Genomic DNA, 19,000 nt, shown 5'->3' on the forward strand with positions numbered 1-19,000 from the left:
GTATAAGGATTCAATCTAATGGCCGGTTGGTCTGTCTGTCGATTTGTCAATTGTTTCTTCGGTTGGTCTGCCTGTCACTTCCTCAATTGTTTCTTCGGTTGGTCGGTTTGACGGTTGGCCGATCATCCGGTCAAATAGCCCTAGGCCAACTAGCTAAGCATTCGGTGTGTTTATCTGTTAGTTTGACCAATATCGATTCCTTTCTAGACCGGTCGGAACTAGGGCTAATTATCTTTCAAAGCAATTCGATCGATCGCTGAACCATTTGACAAGCCGACTGCCCATCAAACGACCGTCTGACCCACGGACTCACCGATACATCGAGCTATTTGGACTGATGCACCGATTTAGCACCCGTCCGAGAAATCATCTATTTGGACTATTTCATTCAATTGATTGATTTTTGAAAAGTTTGCCCATTTCCAACAGTTTTAACAACTACGACTTGAACTCCAACCTACAATTGTACGAAATAAAATTTAAAAATGAAATTTGTTGTTGATCTGGTTACGCCTTCGTGCTAAATTCGGTTTTATCATATAGAACACTCTCTATATTTTTAGATTTTTTTAATCTACAGTTTTTTATTGTCAAATCTGTTACGGATATTTCTCTCTAAGTTCTCGAGCAATTTGAGCTTAAAACAGAGAATGCTTTGTGTTAGTAAAAAAAAAATAATTGTTGCAGCGAGGCATACTCGACTTCACACCTGGCACCCTAATGCGGTGGGGCTGTGATTTGGTACCGCAATGGACACATTTAACTTTTGTACCATGGAGTTAAAAAAGCGCATGTTGGTCAAATTTTACTTGAAGAGCAACAATCATCTTATATTTGTTAAAGGAACCCCTCGAACTCTTTCTGCCTCTTTCAGGCGTACATTTACAGTCCCTTTAAATCTGCCCTTTTGCTTTCACTCGGTCTTTAAATATCTTAAATTCATTTGCTATGCTGAAGTCTAAAAAATGCCAAAAAGCAATTTTTGCCACTATTTTCTCGGCTCTCAATTTGCTTTATATTGCGAAAGCAACAAGTTAGATCTGAGCATCATTTGGACCACGAACACTGCTTGGAAACAAAATAAGTGCGTTATCCATTTATTTCAAAGCAAAATTGTCCTTGGATGCTTAGCTTCGCCACGCTTAATCCTCTAGGCGTTTTATAGTTATTATCGGCTATATCTTCGGGTTCTTGTTGTCCTTTCACACGAATACATGTTTTCTTTCAACAGATCACGTAAAAGAGAAATTGTTGTAAACAAGTTATCAAAGGAAAATATGAATGTTTACTACTACCACCAGTGGATACGTCATATTATTTACAATCGTGTGGACCTTAAGCGCTCTGTTACGTTATCACATTTATCGGCCTCGCTTTGGAATTAATTGCGACAAAAATGCAGGCTGATCGATACGTATTCAAATTTTACACCCATTTTAATCGCTTTTAAAGTATACTGTTCGGCTCTACATTGTCTGTGCCCCCCCGTCTGTTAACTTTTTAACAAATAATAATGCTTTTTGTTCGAAAGCTGCATTAAATTGGCCAAAAAATACTATACTTTGGCGTTTAAAAAAGGATAGTATAGTAGTATGACAAGAAAAAATGTTTTTGCTGAAGTTGGTTGACACTGCCGCGTTGCCGAAAGGTTATTCAAAGAAAAATGTTTCTTCTTTCTTTATTTTATTATTATTATTATAATAAATTTTATCATCTTTTATCTCCTATTAACAAAGAAGTTTTTTTTAATGTTTATGTACTACAAAATTGAATTTTTTGCACTATTTTTTATTTATAACTCTTTTTCTAAAAAGCTAATCGATCGATTTCATATCGCATTACACCATTAAATGTGGCTTCGTAACACTTAATTTTAAGTACCACTGGACCCACGCTTCAATTTAAAAACATTACTTAGATAAATAAACAAACGCGAAAACATAGTTTTTTGTCCTATTTAATGCTGGTTATGAATTAAAAATTAATAATAATTTGAAAAAAACTTTGGGGAGGGGGTACATTTTAGAGTCGTACCGTATACTACCCGAGGTGCTAAATGCTTACATAACTGAATTTTACTGCCGACTCGTCAACTCCTTAGCTTTCATTAGGTTTAAAAAAGCCAGCAGAAAGGATTTTTATTATTCACCTTAGTTCAGGTTAACTTGTACAACTTGTCACATCCTGCTCGAACTTTCTTGGGTTTGCATCAAGTTTCCTTTAAGATTCAGATTTAAATACGTCAAGGACATCCTGCAGAACCAGGACGGAAAGATGTCGGTGGTAAATTTAGGTTCTTCCGGAACAATGACATGACGTTCTGACAAAAACATCAGATTTATTGCCACAAATTGTGTCGTCAGTCTACTTTAATTGTCTTGCAACCTAATTTATTAGAGGTAGTTCCCATTCATAAATAGGATATTGTAAGGGCCATGACAAATTCTCATGGGCATTACTAAGACGTCCTTGACTGCGACAAATATCGATTTTTTCAAGATCGTCAAATCGACGGCGTCTCTGACCCTCAAGATCTTACACGTGAAGATATTCCCTTTAAAATTATTTAGGTCAATAGCATCTTGAGATGCGAAAAAACGGTATTTATTTCACTCATTTGCCCGGCGGCGACTTGCTTCATTGATTGAGACCTCAACTATTTGTCACCCATAATAAAACTTTTGTAAATTTGCTTTTCGAATTGAACCTCATAATAATAAAATAATTTTTCACGCATGCTATTCAACAGACCTTATCTCGAAATTACCTCCAATCCTCAGGAAAGCGGCTTCTCCAACAAACGAACGGGAAAAGTGCGAAGTGGGAGTTTAGCAGTAACTCCCGCATGAAAATATCTGAGTCCGAAAAAATTATTTGAATTATGGTGGTTTTGGGGAACCACCTGACGAAAGGTTAAAGGTCGTCTCCTTCTTTAGCACGCGAGTCAATTTGTAAACACAGTAAGGTGACCCCAATTAGAAAACGACTTCCTTTTAATCGACAATCAGAAGACGAGCATCACCTAATTGCCATAAAGATCGCCTGCGGGGTTCCCGGATCGTTTTTGTTTACGGATCCGGAGCAGGGACGTCGGCAGCGTCGGCGGCGTCGGAATGTGCCTTTCTCCGTTCGCTTTTCTTAGCAGCCGTCGTTCGGAAACCGACATTTTGTAAAACATCTCGTTAATCATCGACCCGTCCCCCGACCTGTCAATCATTGTGATATTTCCACTGAAAAGGCTGTTTCTTTATTCCTCTGCGTTTGCTTTTAATAGACGTTTGCCCTAGCAAAAATCCTTAATTTATCTTCGGCGTGCGAACTAAAAAAAAAACAACAAACAAACAAAGAAATAGAGCGAGCCATTAATGTAATTCGGTACATGGAAAATAAAAAAAAATGGCACCGTGGCATAGGAAATAAGATACGTATTCCCAAAGTCAAAGTTGCAAGTAATCCTGTTGCCTGTGGAGGGTCAACACCGGCGGCCATATCGCCTGTCACTCAAATGTCACCGGCTTAACTAACCCTGTCATTGATGTAGCCGAAACACTCGATCACGATTTTCAATGCGAGAGTTCTTATTGGTGGAGCTTTGCACAATAGACGTCATATTTGGGTGTCAGCAAAATATGAAAATGCACTAAACCGATCGATTATAAGCACAAAGCTGGACTTCAGTTATTTTTAGTCTGATTCACTTCGTTTTGTTGATGTGACTTTTTTAAGACTGTTTCCGCAGTCTAAAACCAGACCTCGTTGGCAATCGAAGATCATTCGGTTCTTCCGATGATTGTGCGAATATGAATAATGAACCAAAGCGAACCGGCATTTGCCTTCCGAATCAGATTGTTTTTTTCCTGATGCTCATTATGATTATTAGAACGAAATAGTTCTTTAACCTCCTGGGAACTTTTTGAACATTGAATTTTGTAGTGCAGACTTTTTCTAACATCGCTTTACTCTTATTCTCGAGACCCGTACAATGCCATAGTCAGGTAAATATTATAAAATTGAGAAAAATAAGAAAAATAAAGCAGGCCCTTCCTGGAACTCTATACTTTGCGGCCCTTTTATCGGATTTTATGGCGCCATAGATGTTCTAATAAAGCTTTAGGATTTGAAATAACTGTATAATTTGGACCTTTTATGTGACAATATTTAAAATTCTCGTCGAGTTGAAGACAGTTTGTTGAACTTATAATAGAAGTTTTATAAAAATCACTTCATATTAGCTTGATCAATTTGCCACTTCACTCCCCTTCAAGAGGACGCACGATGATGCAAATATTCAACAACACAATATATGTAGCCATTAAGCTAATAACGAATCAAATGGTGCATGAAAAGTAATATCAAGATTGGACATGGAGTTTCATTATTTGTATCATTGCAGAGGAGTTTTTCCAATCTGGGGGCAAAAAACGCTGTTTAAAATTACAAAATCGGTTTAGGTTGATTCATTATAACAAAGACTTAGTCGATTGGTTGCTATCGAGTCCTATCGGTCACCGTATCTTATTATGTGCAACACATGCGACAATGCTGATTCCCTCTCATTGTAAATCCCTCTGTGGAAGGTTTATTGAAAGGTTTGGATTTAGAGGGGAAGCAGCCAATCATCCAGGGTAGCACTCTGCAAATTTCAATAAAGAAATTGCACAATTTTCATGTGTAAAATGCTTACAAAAATGGTTAAGAAAAAATAGTATATCTAAGTCTCTAAGTCTAATATGTATATGTAATATTATTGAATTTTTCACATCTTGCAGAACACCGAAAAGATCGGTTATTGAAAGTTAATCAAGTCCGGTTAATTTTTCTAAAATACCATTAAGCGCTGCTATAGCGACGTAGATATTGTGATTTTTGTTAAAGTTTCATTCAAAAATAGAAACTCTATGATGTTGCTCTTGTGAATAAAAGTTTTTAAAAATTGTAATATTAGTTCGGAGATATCGTCTAAGCCCCTCATTGATGTTAATATTAACGTAAATGCACTTTTTTTATAAATTTAATTTTTTAAATATAGAAATATTTTTTTAAAAACACTCTGATTTTTATTTAATTTGTCCGAAAAACGAAAACCCTCCAAAATATCCCGAGAACTCGACCAAAGCCACTAAATAGCCAAACTACAGCGCTGAAATAACTGTATCTACCAAATACAGTGGGTTGCAAATTAACGACTTTGCATTGCATTTTTTCTTCCCCTGTATAACATTAAGGCATTTTTTTAAATGAGGATTTGTCAGCGATTCTCAAAGAACTGGGCTTTCAGAATCTTTTTTGTCCATAAAAATCCACATACATAAATGTCCATAACGAAGCTGTGATGCACCGCGTTGTTTATCACTTATTTATTCCCCGATATATACAACACATTTTTCTCGGGCAACATCACTTCAAATCCGGCACTGTCGTTATGAAAAGCAACAATATCAACCCCTGATTTCTCTAAACACCAGGAACAATACTGTTGGCAGTGGTTTAGAATGTGCCATGTGGGGTAGGTAAAGCCGGTGGTAAATTTTTAATGGCTGATAAGTGTGACGGGTAATTTGGTATTTATGAATATTATTAGACTTAACGGAGGTTTAAAATTGATCAGGGGTGTAAATCGGTATTTGATTATGGGCCGAAAGGTTTATTGTAAAGATACCGGTAGATAATTTATGAGTTGCAGTAGATTTTATTGAAATAATTTACAATTAAATCTGCTTTTGTGTCATGTAAATTTACCTTTCAAATACTACAAAGGAAATCTTGTAATAATCTATTCGAAACCTCAACACTCAAGCTGCTAGATTTTTCCAACTTAGAAATAAATGACGTTAATTATCTCAAATTACTGTTAGTTTTACAAACATAGACATCTAATTGGCCAGTTTCTTCCTACAATTTATAACTGCTTAATGTCTTAATTTTTCAAAGCGGCCTCGGTGACGTTCGACAACACCGAAAAATGCCCAGTTTTCTGTAAAGGCACCATACGGGCGTCGAGGATTGGGCACATTGGCGGGGAATACCATTTTTCAAAATTTACCCGTTGAAAACTAAATCATAATATATACAACTAAGGTCTTATAAATAGAACATTTTTAAAACTCCAAGTGAATTTTAATAATTTTATCATTATCTCATCATTGATTATATTCATGGTATTTCAAATTTCATTTGCTTGGGGTAGTCTATAAGGTTGAGATCTGGACTCTGAGCTGGCCAATTCAAAACATTGCCTATATTGTCTCTAAACCACTTCTTGATTAATGAATTATAGTCGTGTAGAAATTTATACCTTATTGGCATAAAGTTCTCTGCATAAGGTTCTATGATGGTTCCAACTTCGGTTAGGGGGGCGAAGCATATGACGATTTCTATGCATTTCCAAACGATTCATTTTTATTTCGTCACTAAAAAGACATTTTTTCGAAAATCAATTTTCCGATAAGTATTTTTCTAGCAAATTTAATTATGTGAAGCCCGTTTTTTTTAAAGATATAAGCGGTTTTTCCAACTTTGCAACCTCGAAGATTTGCCTCATTCGATTTTCGTTTGATTGACTTTAGCGATAATTGTATACCATTGCTTTCAATAAGTTCTCCTCATTTCATTCGCACTGAAAAAAGGATTAACTTTGCTTATTCTTATAATTTTTATCTTCGGGTGCGGTAATTTTTTGCTTACTAATCGTCAAAAAATAGTTTTCAAGGCCTTACTAATGAACATGTAATTCATTTGCCAAATGCAAAATTATTAATTTATGTTCACAAGAAAGAACAAATCGGATGAGAGCCAAAATTGATAATTTTTTTAAGTTTATGGATGAAATATTTCATATCAAAACATTTTGATGTTTTGCTTTAATCATTGTAAATACGTTTTTTTATCAGTATGCTATTTATGCTATTTTTGTTTAGATGTATTTATTCCTCATGAGACTTCAAATAAATTCATTTTCATTCCACGTAAAATTTATACGCCACTGCCGAAAAGCGAAGCATTGACTATCGTAAACCGAAAAATACCCTATATACTTTCACAATTCAATAGCCCCAATAAATAAGATGAAAGATGAAAAGGGACCCAGGAATGGTCGGGGGTGGGTAAAATTTGCAGAGGGCAGCTGTGTAGCATAAAAGAGCAAACCTTAGGGGGTAGAGGACACCCCTCCTCAATGTGCCTCGGCGTGTTATTGTTAACACTGTTGACATTTACTCTCGGTTTGTCCATATCAAGGGCACACGTTGTGATTTTTCTCCTCGCGAGTGCTGTAGTGACGCTAGATTAACAGTGATTAGTGATATTAAACATGAGTGCATCTACGCAGTATTGTGACTACTGGAATCGGATTAATTCTGCTGCCTCGGACATTACACATCAGTATAATCAAACTTTCACGACCTATCCCCAATGTCCAAGACAAGAGTACTACAATCCAACGGCTCACCGCGATGGAGGTATTCCTTTGTTAGATAAGGTGACGCGCTCTAATCTGTTCTATAACCACGAAACTGCAGGTTTCTACCCACCGTATATCCCATCAGGGCAGCTCAATAATCAATTCCACATTCCAATTAAAGAGGAATCAGGCTTTTCTAATACATGTGCCTACCAAAATCAGCAGTATTCAGATTTGGATTGCACGGCGGACAATTCATTGAGTCCCACCATTAATCAGTGCCTGACTTCCTATGAATTGGACTTTAATCAAGTAACCAACGAAAGAAGGGATCTTAATGAAGCCGTTGCTCCATGTGGAAGTGATAATCTTGACGTATATATGTATAAGTTTAGTTAAATATGGTTAATAATTGTGTTTTGTTTTATAGAGTAAGAAGTCTGAAATTCAGGGCGATTCATCAGCTTTAAGGGCATTGTTAACTAAGCCGAGCAATGAGAAAATTAGGTATGATTACTCGGATTTGCACATGTCTAATGTTGATAGGGTTGCAGAAGAGTCGGATGAGAAATTAGCATTAGATAATGAAACTAAAATTGGGTCCGATGGCAAGCTTGAGGGGGATGGTGAGCCTCAGCAGAACATCTACCCGTGGATGAAAAGTAATACTGGTAGGTAGCTTTTTAAAAAGTAACATTAAACTCCCCAAATCTTTCCTAGATAAGTAGGTGTTCACAAATGCAGAAAATGTTCAATATATTGGCAAAACCTAAACGAATATTGGAAGCTCAACAGCGGAACTGTTGAAAATTGCTTGTAGATTCTACAAGAATCCGGCAGTTACACCAAAATTATCTAAAAATCGTCAAATTTTAGTTATAAGGATAAAATAACTCTTAGAATAATTGCGAAATCCCAGGGAAAATGCCTCAAAAACCCTAAAAAATTTCCGACAAATGACACAAATTTCTATGGATGTGTAGAAAACAAAACTCAGGGGAAACGCACGTCTGAATACCTTCGAAAGTTGCTTGCAGGCCTCAGGATTTCAAGTGGTACCTTCATTCGTGAATGTTCAGAAATTATTCAGAACGTACGCCCGATATCTGACCACAGTTGCTTTGAAGTTATCCAAAAGTCTCAGAAAAAATTCTGAATAAGAAATTTTTGTGAGGCTTTTGCACTTCACCTAAATCCCATGGCTTCCGGTTTCTGGAAATAATTTTTTTAATAGAAGAAGCTGTGCCAAATCTAAAAAAAAAACCTTTCGATCCGATTTCGTTATAAATCTTCGAAATAGCGACGTTAAAAGTTTTGCTATAGATATCGCCTAACCATCCCCCATCACGATAACATGATCGTTTCCATATGCCCGACGTGTTTCGCTATGGCCCTGAAACACAATATAACAATACCAAATTCAGACAAAAACACCCGCCTCCCCCAAAATGGCCTACATCCATCCCATATCAAGGCAGGCAGCTTAAAACGTCAAACTGTCAACGTGTGAGTTCATTCCTTTTCTCGGTTTGAGGTGGGTTTCACTCTGGTTCAGCTGGTTTACATGGGCAAACGATCCTCTTTATTATTTTTATTTTATTTTAGAATAAACTCACGTTTGTAAAAAGGGACGTGTAATGCGAGAACGCACTTCCGGCCCTTATTAACTCTACGACTTCTGTTTTTGTAGAGTGTGCCAGTCCGGGCAACAAAAGGACCAGACAGACTTACACGAGATTTCAGACTTTGGAGTTAGAGAAGGAGTTTCATTCAAACAAGTACCTGAATAGACGAAGAAGGATAGAAATTGCTCACATTTTGTGTTTGACGGAAAGGCAGATTAAAATATGGTTCCAAAACAGGCAAGAATGAAATGTAGTTTCCTCAGTTAATTTACTCCAGTTTTTTTTTTTTTTTGGGTAGGCGAATGAAAGCTAAGAAAGATAGCAGATATGGGGACTGGCCAGGTTCAACGGGGGATATCAGCATGAATCAGAACACAAGTTTTCTAGGAAATAGCAGTAAAGTCTCAAACCTGAATCAAATTAATTATCCATCAGGTAAATATTAAAAAACCGCGTTTGTTTAAGCTTTAAAGAACGTGCTGAACTATCAAACTTCTCATTTACGTCTTTCATTGAGGTTTTGGGTCATATTCTTATTTGACATTTTCAGAAAGTGGAAGGCAGAACTAACCAGAACTAATCGGTAAAACCCTTTGAAGTGTGCGATACTGAAAATTGGTGTTTTGTAGTTAATGAACGGTATTGAAAATGCACGTTTCCATTAACAGCTCTAGAAAATATACTTTTCCATCAATGATATGAAAAAATGCACTTTTCTACTAACAGCACGAGAAAATACACTTTTCCACTAACAGCACAAGAAAACATGTCTTGTCTCGTGGAAAACTGCCACTTCTCGGAGTCCTAATGAAATTCCTATTATAAATCCTGAAATGCAGCGAATAGATTGTTTTCAATCTGGTGTTATCGCTGTTTCTATCAGTGTCCAACTATTTTCCTACTGATAAGATACTCCTTAAGTGTAAGTTTGTTATTTCGGCATTCGGGTGAAAGATGTATGTAAACCAGGAGAATGAGTGAGAACTTATAGGGATTAGTAGGAAATAGTTGTAGAACTGGTAAAAATGTGCATGTAGATGAAGGTTTGCATGAGCAATGTTCCCTTTTTTTGAAGCAGGAAATTTTTTGTAGTAGAAAAAGCACGACAGAGTCATCAAGCTGCGCCCCCTTACGAAGCCGTCGTTTTAGCCCAACCTTAACGCAAATCAAGAACATAGCGGAGCCGCACATTTCTCCCTAAAACCGGAGGGTGTAGCCCCAAAAGGACACCGTTTTTGAGCAATAATCAAAAGCCATCCAAGTGGATAATATATTCCCGTATAATAGAATTAGCTCGACTGACTTCTTTGACTGAAGGTTTCTCGCCAGGAGGAATAATATTGGATTTTTATAGTCATTAGTATTAGGATTATTGCGTGCTTGAGCACTTATTTTAAAATTTGTATGTATGTTATATTTTGAGATTATTATTTAGTCGTAGTTTAAGATCAATTTTATCCCAAATGGCATATTTTCATATTTGATATTTGCAAATAAATATTTTACACAAATAAATATTATATACGAATAACTATTGTAAACCAATAACTATTATACAGGAATAATAATTTCCCAAAAAAAAGTTCACAATTCCAAATGACTATTTTATTTTACCCGTCCTCTTTTGTGTGCCGTAACAAATCAGCTTAGCGAACTGCAACACAATATTGTGACAATATTATGATGAATAGTTCTGACTCGACAAATTTCTACAAAGGAGGAAGATACTAATTTTAAGACCTATACAAGAAAAGTTAATGGTCCAGGATGGTTATTATTCGGCAAAAATGCCGTAAGTACCGTTTCAAGTCTTATGGACTTAGCATAAATAACTGAAGGTGCTCTACTGAAATGCACACACTGAAAAAAATATTCTAAATAATTTTCTCTTTATAAAAAAGATTTACATTGCTACGACCGGATGGTAAAGTGGTCTTGCGGCACGCATAAGCGAACTGAAGTGACGCTTTTCGTACGTGCCGCACGTGCAGTAATCCTCCTTACTTTCCTTAAACATTTCACTCATTCAAACAATGTTTTATTTAATTTTTAATTTATTTTAACGGAAATTATATCAAAAATTATACGTAAGTTGCCTTATTTTTCCATACTCTAAAATTCGACACTTAAAATCATTGTATTGTACTCAAAGGCAAAGTTTTTCTACTTTCTTAAAGTCCTAGTTTATCCGAAAATCTATTATTCCAAGTTACACACTTCACTTACTTTCACTTTCGACATTACTGATTTAATGCCAAGTAAGGAGGGAGTGTGCTTTACATTTCTAAAGTTTCACTTAATAAAGAATTTGAAAAAAGTTAAATAAGATTAACGGAGACTTTTCCGACTTCCTCATAGTGATTCTTTATCAAATGATTCCAGTCTTAATATACCTGTTGCCCACTAAGAGTAAGGAAGAAACTTTCCTAACTTTCTTACCGTTTAACTTTACCAAAAGTTCAAGGAAATTTCCTTAAATATCTCTTCAAGTTACGCAAAATAAGAGAAAATGATTTTATAATTTCGCTTACTCAAGAACTGATCAGGCATAGTACGCGGATCTACATAACCTCCTCCTTGCTTATGGACACTCACAGTTTTCACAGATACAGACAGCACAGAAATTTTTACACCCAGAAACACAGTTGATGCAATATTTGGTGCATAGGATGAAGGTAAAGTTACCTGAGACCATAATGCCTTGTGTAATGGAATGCTTCGTGGTTATTTCTGGTTTTAGGGCAAGAAGACAGCTGCATGGGGTACGTTAACATTTCAAATGGATGTCTTGCGCCGTGGTGCAAAAGATGAGAGGGTGTAATGTACAAGACAGAAAAGTTGAGTCGCTTTCAGGTCAGGTGTCGCGTTCTAATGAAGAATTTGCGTTATTGAGTTCCAACTTTTTGATTGTAAACAAATTGCCAACTATTTCCAAAGAACGTGCCAGCCAATAAGCGTTCATTTTCCTCTAGGAAATTAATCGATTTCTTTAGAAAAGTTGGGGCAAAAATGCCGGATCGCGAAAAACCGAAACTGTTTTCCTGGAGCTCGTTCGAAAGGGCGCCCGGAATTCCATCTTTGCATTTGACAGACAGGCCGGCATAATCAATCACGTGTCCGTCGTGCTCCCCTTGACGTCAGGGTTAGTGGAACACGTCACTGAACGTATTATGTTCCAATACACACCCCTGACAGACGGCAACCCTGCGAAGGCCATCAGTTTTATATTAATGAAAATTTTCCGAAACCATTGTGGCTTTTAAAACAATAAATCCGATATTTTTCTGCGATTCGAAACTGGGAGTGTTAAAACAGAATCATATTCAAAAGAACCATATAACATTCACTAATGGATTAAGGGCTGGCCAATGCGGTTAGGATGTGACGGGTCACTAATCACCCACCATAATTACTCAATTTTCACAAAACTTGCGTCCGAGAGTATCATTAAGTCCACATCTGTTCAAATGCAGCGGAAAACCACTGAAATGCACGCAGAAAATGAATATGCTCTATGCTTAATGCTAGCGCTCTGGAGGCCCAACTAACGAGTTCACGGAGTTAGAGTCAGGGTTCGAAAGTCGTGACCCGTGAAAGACATTAAGTCTTCAAATGATCTTAAGAAATCGGTGGGTGAGAAAGACAGATTTTCGACATTTCTAACATATGTAATAGACGTTTTACATCAATAATTTTCTTAAGAAATAATTTTTTACTAATTGTGCGTCGAAACCAAGGGCGAAGAGATCTTAATTTACGACAGGAGAAAGTAAACATGAAGATACTGCATAAGCATAAGCATTCGAAATTTCTAATAGGCAAAATTGGCTAGCAACGCTAGTGATTGATTTATGAACTTCACTATTTTTAAAATGTGAATATGTGGCAAAATAGCCAACTTTATCAATCAGAAGATAATAGCGTAGAAACGTAAAAAGGCCGCGATTCATGACATGATAAAGCAAATTTGAAACATAGAAACAAACCAGAATCCTTGATGTCGTGTCTCGGATTCGGTTCAGCTGAATTTCTATCTTTTACTAGAATTTCTTGAATAAGTTACCTACACTAAGCAAGACACATTTTTTGCTTCGAGTAAATAGAAGTTCACGCGGTAAACTATGCTATCCCTGAAACCTAATGTTTTAAAATTCCACATCCCATTCATCAAAATTCATTCAACCGGAATTTTAATTACTCTCTATAGATTTACTTCATATCTCGATCATGTAACTCGTTGACTGAAAAAAATGATAAATGATCAATAGTAGACATCATGAATCATTAAGATGATGGTCCAATGTCGATTTCCAAACTGTATCGGAGTAGTCAGGGTGCTGTGCTTCACATCCCTGTTGCGGAGCTCCCCCAAAATCAACCATTAACCTCGCATTTATCATAATGGGTTCTGCATCACTTTCACTAAGAAAATTCATGGAAAAGAAAGGGTCTGAGTAGATGATGATATGATTGTTGATATAGTCGCAGATGATACCATGCTCGATCCTGATGCTGAAGCATTCTACCTCAACTAAGATTCCCATTACAGTTTTCCATAAAATGTGGTTAAATGTAAAAAGTGCTTCCGGAAGGTATCAATAAACACCTAAGAAGAGGCTTCGGCACTGCACAAGGCGGGATTCACTTTGATGTTTACGTGCAGCCCACCATAATTCAATCATAAGTGGCTATTTATTAAGTATTGTTTTCTTAACAAGTCCTGTAATTGAAAAATGTTTATTTGATTCAGGCAATAAATTCCTCAAACGTCCCTGCTAACCAAAACATGATTGAACAGCGAACAGTTCTTAAAAACCGACTTGGTGATTGAGAATATTTGACTTTCTAGCGTTTCTCCTAAATATTTTGATTAGTTTTCGAGGATTCGCAGATTGCGTGAGAGTGATGCAGATTTGAGAAATCGAGTGATTAATGCTTCTTTGGTGTTGTGTTGGCGAAACTTGAGTTCAAGTGAAGAACGGGAACTCGGAGGAAAAATAAATAAGACTATTCATCATTAGAAATCGCACGCTGTTTTCAGTACTACGAGTCCATGTCTTTATCTTTTCTGAAGCACTTCTCTGGAGTATTGGATTGAAATTAATAAATTTTTAAATTATTTTCAATTTTGCTGGAACACAAATGGGTGCTTTTTTAATGTAAAAACAATCAATAACTCCATTTGACCACAGGAAATAAACAGCTCAGAGACATTTGAAATGAATTAGGTAAACTCGTATTGAATAATTGATTCTCTAGGAAATATAAATTATTTTCCAATACACATTACCCTCGTTTCCTTGGTATTGAAAATTTTACTTTTCATATCCCGTTTACATTCACATATACACAATTGCGTATAACGCTCTATGAATGATTAAAGACATTGCGTTAACAAGAGCCTCTTTCCTGCCCTTGACGACTTTTCACTCTAAAAATCCAAAAATCCTTTTACCTACCGCATTTTGCTGTACCTTGGCAGTGGAAATCTAAGACTATCTGTTGTTCAGTTCATTTGAATACCTTTGTGCGGTAGTCAAAGGGTGCTGCATTTATACCTTTATTTGCAAACTATTCATACTAATTCGGGAAGGGTGCCAACCTGTTGGAATAATAAATCTTTTCGGGTTAAGAAGTTGCAAATCAGAGCAGATAATGGGTTCGGGACAGTCCTGTTTAAATGCCTTTGGCAATTTGCAACAAGGACGAAGATTAGATTTTTAGCAAGGTTGGAATGTATGTATAGTTCCTTGAAGGTTAGGGCATGAAAAGAGTTGTTTTGGAACAAGAATGATTCAGTTGTGAAGCTCCGAAAATGATGTTTTTAAACCTTGAAATCATATGAAAACTTCCACTCAGGTGTAACATTTACTTTTTAGCCATTTAAGGACCATCAAAATTCAATAGAATCCAAAGGATGCGAGATATTTTTAATACAGGAACGCAGCGGCTTAGTTAAAAATTTTCGGACAATTAAATTAATTTTTTTCCTAGAACTATTGTCCGTCAATCGTAGTTCAATTTAAGAAGTTTGAAATCCCCAAATCGGCTTCCAAATTTTGAATTTTGTTGGCATTCCTTTCAGCTTTTAATCAATTCAGTGAGCCCCAGTGGTGGTATAGAAACGGTGGTTTTTCTTCCACTGTGTGTTTTGCAAGTTCTCTCAAAAACGACCATAGATTTATAGAATTCGTCTTTCAAACCATCGGAATCAGATTAATATCAACATCTTCTATATCCATTGTCGTTCCATAGAAAATATTTTATTGGGATTCATGACAACTGAATCATCTACATTTTTTTCGAAGGCTCATAAAGATCTTTCCATTTCTTATGGTTCCAAAAAATATTCAAAGAAATTGCTAGAAATTACGAAATGAGACACCTTAAATTTCAAGTCAATTATCAAGCAGTTTGAAAAGACTTGATATCAAGTCAAGTGTGATATGAAGCCAAGACTGGCCCCAAGTTAAGCAAAATGTCCAGTTGTTTTAGTAAGTTGGTTTAAATTGACTTTCAAAAAGTGAATTTAAATCAGCAATTATTATTTTTCAGAAAATTCCGTTTTTAAGTTCAGTTCAAAGTTTCACACGGGAGGGAAATTTGCACCTGACTGGCTCGATTTTGGTTTAGCTAAATTGAAGACAAAATGGTTTTCTATTTGCAGATTTTTTGTTTCAGTTTTGGGATTAGCGGGGATGTGAAGGAAACGAGGATCAAGATGATTGAACATAAATGCCTTGGAAATAACTTTGAGCTTGCTCACGAAGGTCGTTGGAGAGGACTGTGGAATAAGGACGTATTCATTTCCTTCATGATTATATCTCGTTTAACCAGTGCTGTTTACAACTTTATTATCTGTTCTATTTTAATAACTGGGACTCGTGCAACAATCGCTTCCCTTTTGGTTTTGCAACTTAAATAGCGGTCTGCCCTACAAAAGTTTTATCTTAATACGTTTCTGTTAAGATATTTTAATTGAAGTTTACATTTAAGGTATCTCATAGCATTTCAGGGGACATTGAAAATGCCTCGCAATAGCTCAAGCGTCAAGAAGGGTAGGTAACTATCATTCATATACTCACATAATCACTCACACACCACACATGTTTCATAAGAAAAACTATTCGAGAAGCGCTAAAGCAAATCCCGCTGAAATCATCGACTGCAAGACGATCATCTTCGGTTGATTCATTAGCCCAGCTACCGGAATCCAGTAGACCGCTCAGCTGAGCATCAAATCTTAAACAATTCACAAATTATCAATTTGAATTTGTGGCACCGCCCCGTGAGCGGCGCCCCGCCCCTGACTTGCGCCTGTCAAAACGCGGAGTTTACAGATAACGAAGCCACTAAGCTATCCCCCACTGGGTGGCGCTATCTCGCTCTCGTCCACGCGTGGGCCGTAGCTCTCTCCTTGTCTAAGGTCTGAAAACAGTGTGGGATTAAGGCAAAACGCGTGGTCTTGCCCAGTTGTGGCGCCTGTTCGCCGCGAGTTGTTTTACTACCACATAAGATTCCACGTGATACGGTCGTTTGTGACAAGTTAGTCGCGTCCGCGATGTCGCTGGCTCTACTCATTGGTAACCGGGTCTGGTCGTAAAACACCTTGTGACAGTTTTATAGCCATTAGGCCACGCGCCCCTTTTGTGCACCTTTTCCGGACGATTATTGTTTATTGTCATGCAGGTGGACACTGTGTGAAATTTTAATTCGTTTATGAGACTCCATCGAGATGAGTTCGTATCAGTTTGTGAATTCCTTGGCTCAGTGCTACGCTCAGCAGGGCCGGTCCGGAGACCAGTCGCACCAAGCCGCTAGCCCTGGAGGAGATTATTACAATCCCAACGCGGCAGCCTCGAATTACCCTCCCGCCTGTTACTCTCCTCCTCAAGTGGGGCCTCAGGGCTACACTCCTCACCCTTACGCTACCCCAGCTCCAGGCCATGGCCTGCAACCCATGGGCGATTACACTCAGCTGCAGCCCCAGAGGATACCTGGAGGTGGTGGGAGCTCGCATATGCACCATGTCAGTCCTGGAGGGCAAAGTCCTGGAATGCTCAATCCTTCGGCTAGTTGCAAATACGCCGATTCCACCTCGTCGACTGGAGTGGCGAGTCCTCAGGATCTCAGCACGAACGCTCCTCCTAGTAGAGCTACTCCTCCTATACCGAATGCTCAATCGAGCAGCAATAGCAACGCCACGATTACTTCGAACAAGTCTTCAGGACTGACATCTCCTTTATCTGTGAGCACTTCTCCAGGAATTAAACCGGGGGTGACGTCTTCGACTGTGTCCCAAAATTTGTCATCGCCAGCGTCCAGCACCAGCTCGACGTCCAGTAATGACCAGAAAGTTAACACTAACAATAATAACTCGAAGAGTGGAAGTCAGACCAGCAATCCTCCTCAAATTTATCCGTGGATGAAGAGGGTGCATCTCGGCCAAAGTAAGTAGAAATGTTCACTAATCTAAAGTGATTGCTTTGTTCTTAAGACTGTTATTCTCATCCTAAGTCATGGATTTTGACTGCTGTCCTCTCTCTTGCAGATAGACGTAAGTTCACCAAAGGGTTTGTAGAAATTCATATATATAATTTTATCGCTGTCTGAGGAGAAATTTACTCAATAATGGTTGTTGACGTTATTTTAAAGCCATTAATCACCAGAAATGGCTGTAGCTACAAGGAGGTTTGACACGATTTTCTCAGCCGTGCGTTAATCATGTTAAGCTAAGAATTTTACGTTGTGAATGGTACTTTTAACATACGTGCTATTGATGTAAGTTCTTTTGAATTGAGATGCTAATGGGGTTTTAACGCATCCTTATGAATTGGGTAGTTTAGGCCTTAAGAAGGAATTTCCATTTACATGCACACTAAATAATAAAACCCAATGCAGGCAGATGGTTCAAAGACATTCCGTTTTGTAATTAATTGAAAATCTGCTCGTACTGCTACCAGAAACAGAGTGGTCATCGGAGATTTACAGACACGAATTTAATGTGGTCAGTTTCAAGTTTTTTCAATCATTTAAGGTCACAGATTTATTAAAAATTTTGAGATATAGGGGGAGTTCACTCAACATACGGCACAACTATAAAATGCTTTAAAAAACTTCAAGAAAATAAAATCATCTCTTATGCCACTATGTACTGTATAATAACGAATGATATAAATTATTTTCAAACACATTTTTAGAAAATAACTCAAAAACATGTGTCTCCCGTTTGCTTTATCCATGAGCAGATTCTGTACACTTGTTTTGCTCTTTACTGAAACAGATATGACAAAATCGCTGATTAGCGATTTTCTCATACCTGTCTACGTATCTTTTACCATTTTCTAGATTCCGTCAGTTTTTACAAGATACGCCACTGATCTTTTTCAGTTTGAATATCTCAAATTTTAGATACCACCGATGAAATTTGTAAAATTTTTTATGAAAATGTTGTGGCATGTAAAGTAGTAACTACACATTGTCCAGAATCTGACCTGAACAGTTTAGTCTTTAATAAATCCTAACTGTATTTAAAGATCGCCATTTTTCGGTTGGTTTGTCCCACATTTCTGTTGAAACCGATAAAATTTACTAAATCCACTATGAGAAGCCAGTCGCGAATCTCAGAAAGATTTACCATAAAAGATTAAACCCATGCCAACAATCTGTAGATTTCAATGATTTCCAACTGCATGTCAAAACATGCTATTCTGGTCATTTTCGTTCACATTGAATATCTAGATTTTCTTTTACAACCGAAGAAATCAGCAAAATGATAAGTGAAAAATCTAGGACAATAAAACCACATTAGAAGCATCAAGACAGATCTCAATTTTCAAAACTACGTTCTTAGGTATCTCATAATTGGATAAGAGATTTATTTTATATTTCTCAAAACTAAGTTGGATTAACTATATTAAATTACTTCTAGTGTTGAACCAATTTCCTTTTAGATATTCAAATGAGCTTCATTAGA

The 19,000-nt window shown here is 37.0% G+C and overlaps 2 protein-coding genes across 7 annotated transcripts in view; both read left to right on the forward strand.

The window, feature by feature from the left end:
* The first annotated feature begins 6,930 nt into the window (after window positions 1-6,930).
* LOC136410594 (homeobox protein Hox-B5-like) lies at window positions 6,931-10,578 on the forward strand. 5 transcript variants are annotated; one of them, XM_066392811.1, is made up of 7 exons: window positions 6,931-7,457; window positions 7,518-7,774; window positions 7,830-8,070; window positions 9,090-9,261; window positions 9,323-9,459; window positions 9,575-9,642; window positions 10,120-10,578. In XM_066392811.1, exons 1-6 carry the CDS (start codon window positions 7,310-7,312, stop codon window positions 9,592-9,594), a joined length of 975 nt encoding a protein of 324 aa, XP_066248908.1. In that variant the 5' UTR covers window positions 6,931-7,309; the 3' UTR covers window positions 9,595-9,642; window positions 10,120-10,578. The 5 variants fall into 5 exon arrangements, with proteins under 5 accessions (XP_066248908.1, XP_066248907.1, XP_066248910.1 ...); XM_066392810.1 differs by having other exon boundaries at window positions 9,575-9,607; XM_066392813.1 differs by having other exon boundaries at window positions 9,575-9,607; window positions 10,117-10,132.
* Window positions 10,579-16,496: 5,918 nt separating this feature from the next.
* Window positions 16,497-19,000, forward strand: part of LOC136410592 (homeotic protein Sex combs reduced-like) — a 29,696-nt gene continuing 27,192 nt past the window's right edge. For both annotated transcript variants that reach the window (XM_066392807.1, XM_066392806.1), the window contains exon 1: window positions 16,497-17,474. In XM_066392807.1, coding sequence (XP_066248904.1) covers window positions 16,760-17,474 — 715 coding nt within the window. In that variant the 5' untranslated portion in view covers window positions 16,497-16,759. The remainder of the gene's footprint in view (window positions 17,475-19,000) is intronic.

Source organism: Euwallacea similis, chromosome 8 (genome assembly GCF_039881205.1).
Source record: "Euwallacea similis isolate ESF13 chromosome 8, ESF131.1, whole genome shotgun sequence".
Classification (NCBI taxonomy): domain Eukaryota; kingdom Metazoa; phylum Arthropoda; class Insecta; order Coleoptera; family Curculionidae; genus Euwallacea; species Euwallacea similis.

Coding starts and splice junctions, on each gene's coding strand:
- LOC136410594 (XM_066392808.1), top strand. CDS start 7,310: ATGAGTGCATCTACGCAGTATTGTGACTACTGGAATCGGATTAATTCT. Junction 9,262..9,322: donor AAAATATGGTTCCAAAACAG/GCAAGAATGAAA, acceptor TTTTTTGGGTAG/GCGAATGAAAGCTAAGAAAG. Junction 9,460..10,116: donor TCAAATTAATTATCCATCAG/GTAAATATTAAA, acceptor AATTTTTTGTAG/TAGAAAAAGCACGACAGAGT.